General features: G+C 49.7%; 1 protein-coding gene across 1 annotated transcript; it reads right to left on the reverse strand.

The window, feature by feature from the left end:
* Positions 1-1,169: 1,169 nt before the first annotated feature.
* On the reverse strand, positions 1,170-4,373 carry LOC117859537 (serine/threonine-protein kinase PEPKR2). Its single transcript, XM_034742662.2, has 3 exons — positions 3,418-4,373; positions 1,809-2,105; positions 1,170-1,718 (listed from the first exon to the last, which is right to left on the reverse strand). Exons 1-3 carry the CDS (start codon positions 4,142-4,144, stop codon positions 1,420-1,422), a joined length of 1,323 nt encoding a protein of 440 aa, XP_034598553.1. The 5' UTR covers positions 4,145-4,373; the 3' UTR covers positions 1,170-1,419.
* Positions 4,374-7,670: the final 3,297 nt, after the last annotated feature.

A 7,670-nucleotide genomic window follows, 5' to 3' on the forward strand; every position in this document is an offset into this window, starting at 1 on the left:
CACGCTGGCTGACGAAGACAACACGGGAGGCCGCGGGGGCCGCCGGGGAGCTAGCGGCCCGCGCTTTCCGTCCAGTCCAGTCTAATCCAATCCGACACCCAATCCGTCGGTTCCAAAAAGCGAGCACCGCTAACTCCAAGGGAGCAGACACCAGAGCAGTACGGCACATCTCCCAGATTAGCTTTGCATTTGCCGCTCTTGTCGCGCCAATCAAATCGAGCCACAAGAACCCCAGCGCGCTTTCGCGCACGGCGCGGGCAGACGGCACCGCGAGGCAAGAGGGATGCGAGTCAGCGAGCGCGAGCCTACAGGCGAAAGAAAGCGGAAGAGACCTGCGACCCCAGTTGGCAGATCCGATGTTGGCTGCCGCCGGGCCGGGAGAACGGCCGGTGGGCGGTGGCGATGTCTCGGTGTGCACGCGGACGCGGCGCAGGTACTTGTGCTGGTGACACACGCCTGCGCCGCCTGCGTGTCTCCTACCAGGATACGTTTTGTACGCTCAGCTGTTGGTTCTTGGTTGGTCTACTTTTTGTATTGAAGTATAATTAGAGGGGACAACTTTCTTGGATAGGCTGGATGGGTGGACAAGGTGCATGCTATGGATTCGCTAGATGTGTTTTCTTGTCCTTGATGATGAAAGCGATTTCATGGAACGTCTTGATGGCCATCTCGCTTCCCATGTCTATGTGCTTCTGGCGCAACGCCCCACCAACAGGCTGTAACGTTTCAATCCTTCCTTACTCCCTTGCGTCGTTTTTCTTCGTTTGAGTTTCTCGATTGCGTCCATTGAGCTTGAGGGCAGATCACCGGACCACGATTACGCACAATTGCCACCGGGCGCCACGCGGTCTGCTTCACTTTGCTCCGCATCTTCCGCTTTTCTTTTTCCTGGTCTTTTCGTTGCAGGCCGATCCTGCCAGTCCTACTTTACCAAATATAGCCCGGCCCATAAATATCCGTTGCACGTCGAAGCAGCCCGGCCCAATCATACCTTGCGACAGACAAAAGACAAGAGACCATATAGAACCGGGCTCTGGCTTTCTTTCTCGACGACGACCCACAGATGTCCCCAAACGCAAGCATCATCAGTCAACAACGAATGAAAGAAAATGGCCTCATCACCCAGACAAGAGGCACCACAATATGATACAAAACAATGCACGCGCACGAAACGCAACTAAATCGAATCAATTATGGTGTCATCGAGCGCACGAAACGCAACTAAATCGAATCAATTATGGTGTCATCGAGGTAAAGGAACGATGACATCAGTTGCTATATGTACAGGAATTACAGGATCAGCAATCTAGCAACTGCAAAAGATCAATCACGGCGGACAATTTTACATCTACTGGATCAGAGGCTGTATGTACATGGGGCTAGGGAGGGTCAGGTCAGAATGTCGCACACGGATTCTATTCAGGTTCGAAGAGCATCCCTGCTCGGCGGGAATACCGCGGTGGCTGGGCTGCATTGCCGGCTCCTCTTGGGCTCTGATATCCTCACCTGTGTTATTGCTGTCGTCAGTGCATCAACTATACCACATTCATCCTGCTCCTCAGAGTTGTCACTTGAGGATTCTGAAGATGAAGACTCGCAGCAAGACCTAACTCTTTCCCAGTCAACCATGGGTGCTGCTGCAGCCTTATTAGTGCTCCATAGGGTTGAGAATTCTGCCTTCAATGGGCATTCATTGTAGAATAAGACCCAGGGGTGCCCTGCGTTCAAAGGCATAGCGAAAACCAGAATTAGAATCGCATAACAAAGAGCATCACATGCAAGGAAAACAAAATGGTGTTTGAACTTACGGAGAACATCAGCGGCAGCAAATCGTGAAGAGGCATCCCGATCAAGCATTTTGCTTATGAGATCACGAGCAAGAAGCGATACCGATCCCCACTGATCGCTGTGAAAATCAAGCTCGACTGTCTTTATTGCTTTAAAGATAGCTTCAACACAGTTGCCTTGAAATGGAAGTGTGCCCATCAGTAGCACATGCAGAACCACTCCAGCAGCCCATATATCTACTTTCTGCGAGTAATCTCCGAGTAGAATCTCAGGTGCCATGTAGGCAGGGCTCCCGGCAACACCAGTCAATTTCTGGCCTGCTCACAGTTGAGAAACAAATTATTAGAATCCAACCTGCAGCCAGCATATAAGAACACTAAAAACTACATACATTAAGAAAAAGATAAAATAGGTAAGTATACAAAATCCAAATGCCATATATACTAATATATATCAGAAGGAAAAACGTCCACTTTGTGCTCTGATTATTGCTTAGCCAAATCAGCATCATTATACCTTTATCAGAATGTTCTAGAAATAGAAATTATAATTATCATATACCAGAAAACAGAATTATGTTCTGACGTAATAGAAGAATAATGATACGACAAACTTAAGCGCATTGCAAGTGATGAAAAGCAGGAACAATTCAGGCAAATGTAATAACTTCATGGTTTCGCACATAGTTTTACAGCAAATACAAAACACATTAGTGTTAGTCTGATCACATACACAAGGAAGATACTCTTGTCAATAAAATATTAGACATTTTGCCACCCCTTGATGAGCAAACATTTTTTTGTCTTAAAATGATGATAACCTTGATGGTTGATTGCTGGTCCATAGGCTGCTATATCTAGCTCATGCCAATACCTTAAAACTTCTTAAAACCACATGAAAGATAATAACCATGACCTGACTACCTGACCATCATGCTGCCATTCTATTGAAGCTGTCAAGTGTCAACACACACATCCAGAACTCCATGGGAATAACAACTAGCTTTGGATGACACCAACTCAACTGCGACTACCAAATAGCACCACTTGGACTCTTGACCGACCTAACAAAACAAGACGACACAGTCAATGAACACCAGAGTACCAGATACGAAGTGATGACTGAAAACACAACTCATACATTTCAAATCCCTTATAAAATGATTTAACATGCTACTGACGAATGCAGATGTGATTGGATTACAAATGGATGCTCCAGAAAAACCAGAAACCCTGCAATAAACCTAGTCGTGTGTGTGGACAAGCCAAATAAATCGTTCTTCCCAAATGCTAATTTCAAACATAACGACGAAACACTAGTGATTACAACACCTTAAGCATCTGATGAAATGATATCTTCCACCGCTCAATGCATTATGCTTCCCATCGATTTAAACTACAGTTCTCTTCTCTCCAAAGCACAATGAACTAAAACCAAAAGCCCAAATTCTATTCGAATGCTCATATTACTCTCTAGCAATTCTAGTTCATTGTCAGGCAGCATTTCGATCTGCCAGCATTTTAAAGGAACTACATTGTCAAAACAGAATCATAACGAGTAGTCACCCCACAAGATGATGCATGCTAATCTACACACCAAACTTAGGTGGCAATCTTTGTAGTCACTTACCATCAGCCACTCGCACGGCCAGTCCAAAATCTGCGAGTTTCAACCTTCCGGCCTTGGTGAGCAGAACATTATCCGGTTTAATATCCCTGTGCACGACGCCCATCTCGTGGCAGTACTCGAGCACGGTCATGAGCTCCCTGATCACATAGGCGGCGCGGCGCTCCGAGAGCCTCCCCTCCCTGGCCACCTCGTCGAGGAGGCGGCCGCCGCGGCAGAGCTCCATGACGAGGTAGAAGGTGTCGGCGTCCTCGAAGACGGCCCTGAGCGTTACGATGCCCGGGTGGCCCGAGAGGTGCTGCATGATCTCCACCTCGCGGTGCGCCGTCTCCCCGGCGTTCTTGGGCAGCGCCTTGCACGCGAACTCCTCCTCGCCCCCGGCCTTGGCGCGGCAGACGCGGACGGACCCGAACTTGCCGTGCCCGATCTCCTCCCCGAGGTCGTACTCGCTCTCCAGCCGCTTCCGCCGCCCGATCCGCGTGGCGGAGTCGATGCAGCCCACCTTCCGCTTCAGCCCGCGGCCAGGGAGGACCCCCGCCGACGCCGACGCGCCGCTCGCCGCGGGGGCCGTCATCACCACGGCGGGGGGGCCCGCGGTAGCGCCGGCGCGGGGGGGCTGGTGCGGGTCGGACCCGCGGCAGGCGCGCTTGCGTGAGGCTAAATCTTGGAGGGACCTGGCGGCGGAGCACGCCGGGGGCGCGCCCTTGCGCTTCCGCGGCACCGGCTCCATGGCGCGCGCGGACGGAGGATCGGAGACTCTCCCACTCCTAGCTCGCGTTCCTGCGCCGCCTGCGGCTCCGGTGCATCGCGCGTCGGCGACGACGGAGGGAAGTGGGGCGGATCGGAGGAGCGATGGGATGGAGACGGATCGCAGGGCGCGGCTCGGCGGGTGGGGGCTCGGAGGGAGAGATGTGGCGTCGAGGTGACGCAACGGACGAGTCTTTTTTGGGGGGCACTAGTGGGAGCGGGGGCGCGAGCACGAGCGCGTGACTGGGTGGTGTCGGGCGCAACCGACGCGGGTCGGCGGCGGCGTGGCGTGTCGCGCGGCGAAGCTACGAGAGGTTTCTTTTGTGGTTTTTGTGGTCCTGGGCCGCGCAAGGCCCATGTGAGGTCGGAGTGAGTGACGGCGCTTGTTAGAAAAAAGTCAATTTCGGGCAGCCCGAAACGGCGTCTGGTTGCAGTTTGCAAACCACGAGGAAGCTTTTGTGAACGGCGCTGCCCGGAAAGCAAATGCCTAGCACGACCTCGGGTCATCAAACGACAGAAATCACATCAATAATGTTCCCTATCTTCACGGTCCACGAAAGGAAAAACAAAACAAAGTACTCGAGGCGACAAAAAAAAAGTCCACGTAAAAGTAACATAACTGTAGCAATTATCATTGTAGGGGGAAAAATCGCATCATGCAACAAGCCAAATTCATATCAAGTTTGATTCAACATTCACAATGATGAAAGAGCAAATGGAACATATAGACAAGTTGACGCTACACAGCATTTCATATTAACAGAACATCTTTAAATCATAACTGCAACACCACACTAATTAGAACATCATAATTTATTTATTGCAAACATAACAAATTATAAGATAATCAGAGCCGACGTACGTAGCATATCTTTTAGAAGGATGCACAATAGCCACTCGTTGACATCTCAAGGAGCAAGGACACAGCTTGCACTCTCGAATTGCTAATGCACAACCTCCTTTGTGATGGCATTATAATAGTCGATCGAAATCCAAACTATTCGGATGACACTTGTTGAACAATGGATTAACTGCTTTTGGCGCACTTGGATCTAGAGAGCGAGAGTCGAGGCGGAGTTTTGTGACCACAGGGTGCATTAAAAATAGTGTTGACCCTCAACCATTAAGAATTAATGGGCCTGTTCGCTTCAGCTTATAAGCCGGCTGAAAAGCTGAAACGGCTGATTTGTTGTGAGAGGAAAATACTGTTTGGTGGCTGATAAGCCGGCTGAATAAGCTGAAGCGAACAGGCCGAATACCACACCTCCTAACCTAAGATCAGTGTTTAAACTCAGCAAGCTACCAAAGGGGTGCTCGAGGTAGTGTTTAGTGCGTGGGATTCGCTAAGATTAGAAACTCGAAGGTGAACTCGAACACACAATTTAGACAGGTTTGATCTGCTAGATTGCGTAATACCTATGTGTTGGTTGTATTAAATTGCTTTGGAGGGGGTCCTGCCTCGCCTTATATTGCTGGGGGCAGGGTTACAGGTCGGTTGTTTACAAGAATACCAGTCAGATTCGACCAGTGAGTCCTACTCTAATTGTAACGAGTAGTTTCTCAATCCTCGACTAGTTCTTGTCCTCCACGTAGACTACACCGTCCTGCACCGTAGCCTCCATGTCTGATACGTCTCGATATTCAGCCCCGTATCTTGAACTGTCCAAACCTTCTGGTGGGCCCATAGATGTATGTACGACAAGCCCCCCGAGTACTTTTAAGTCAAATGCAGCAATTTTGAGTACTTTTGAAGGCTTCTCCGACTAGTTTTGGTGCTCTTTGAGTACGCCATCGGGTTTAGTCTTCAAACGTACAAGAGTACTGTCATGCAACTAGAATGTACTCAAGCCTCATTTAATTTGGTCTTGAATCTTCAATCATGAATTTTATATGGAAGTGCGACGAAAGTCGCACTACATATGGAGTAGCCCCCGAGACTTAGGTTGAATCAAGTTGAGGCTCAATCTGTAATTTGTATCTCTGTTTCCTTAAAACCTAAAGGAAAAACTTTTTAGCCGATGAGCACGCGGCACACAGCCCTTGAGCCGTTACACGACTAGTTTGGATATAAGGGTTAACCACTGGTCAACTTGACCGTTCACCAACAATAACCTTATCTCTTCCGAAAATAATGGAAACTGTCAGCCAGGTGCGAAATCTTCGGACCTTTTAAAAATGGAATATTCTCGTTAATCTTGCTACTGTTTTAACTGCGCTGCGGTTATAAATAATGGAGGAAAACATCCCTTCCGCTTCACCTATGCCATCTACTCTTTCAACTTCCGCACTGTAGCCCTAGCGCCGCCGCTACCCGATCCTCGAGCTCGAGCGCCACCGTCCCCCACCACTTAGCCCCCGAGCGCATGCGAAAAAAGACCATCATGGCAACACAGATGGGGAAGAAGGCGACTTCGAGCAAGGTGGCGGAAAGAGGGAAGCAGAAGGCAGAGAAGAAGAAGGAGATCCAACTGCCGGCTCCCAAATATGGCAAGACTAACCAGACAGTGCCACCATTGCCCGTGTGTGCTTGTAAGAAGTCCGTGCTGAAGGAGGAGGACATCAATGCATTGGTAGCGGCCAACCTCCTCTAGGATAAAGATGTCATGAATTGGATGAGTGCATTTGGCAACCCTTGGCCGTTGGAGATGTACATTGACGAGACGGTAATCTTCTCCCACTTCATTGAGCGTGGACTACCCTTGCTTGCATCTGATTTCTTCCACAGCCTCCTCAACTACTATAAGATAGAACTAGTGCACCTCAACCCCAATAGCATCTTGCAAACTGCTATATTTGTTCATCTGTGTGAAGTCTTCCTGGGGATCCAGCCGCATTTCCAATTGTTCCACAAGTTTTTTCGAGTCAAGCCCAAGCCTAAGCGAGAGCATACTAAGTAGTCGGAGGGACGGGCATCCAGATGAGGGAGAAGGTCAAGGGCCTGTATTTAGACTATGAGTTGATTGACTTGCCCTCGGGGTGGAAGGAGAGGTGTTGCTACATTGGCAACCACGAGCCCAAGCTCCCGAAGTGGACAAGCCACCGCCCAACTTGGAATAACAGGTGGTTGGATGAGCCTTCACACGAGGGCTGTTTGCAGCTACCCAAGCCCTTGGACAGAATCGCCAAGCTCAAACAACAAGGGCTAATTGGGGTGGCCTTCAGTTTCATAAAGAGGCGGATTCAATCCCTACAACTCCGGTGCACATGGTGCTACAACTACTCGGGCCCCGATGACCCATCCAGGATGTCACCAGAAGATCTTAGTGTGGATGAAGTCATGGCACGATTGAGGTGCCTTTTCAAGCATGCGAGCGAGATCCTGACGATTGTGCAGGAGTACTGCACCGTCAACCCACCAAGGAATGTAAGTACCCGTGGCCGTAGCCCCCAAGTATCAATTGTTGTAATTTTTGATATTTTGACATGTCTTTCCATGCAGGAGGACATATACTTGTTCTGCTCCGCTCCTCCTCCTTCCGGATTAGATGGCTCTAACGCCGCTCCTCGTG

The sequence above is a fragment of the Setaria viridis genome, chromosome 6 (genome assembly GCF_005286985.2).
Source record: "Setaria viridis chromosome 6, Setaria_viridis_v4.0, whole genome shotgun sequence".
Classification (NCBI taxonomy): Eukaryota; Viridiplantae; Streptophyta; class Magnoliopsida; order Poales; family Poaceae; genus Setaria; species Setaria viridis.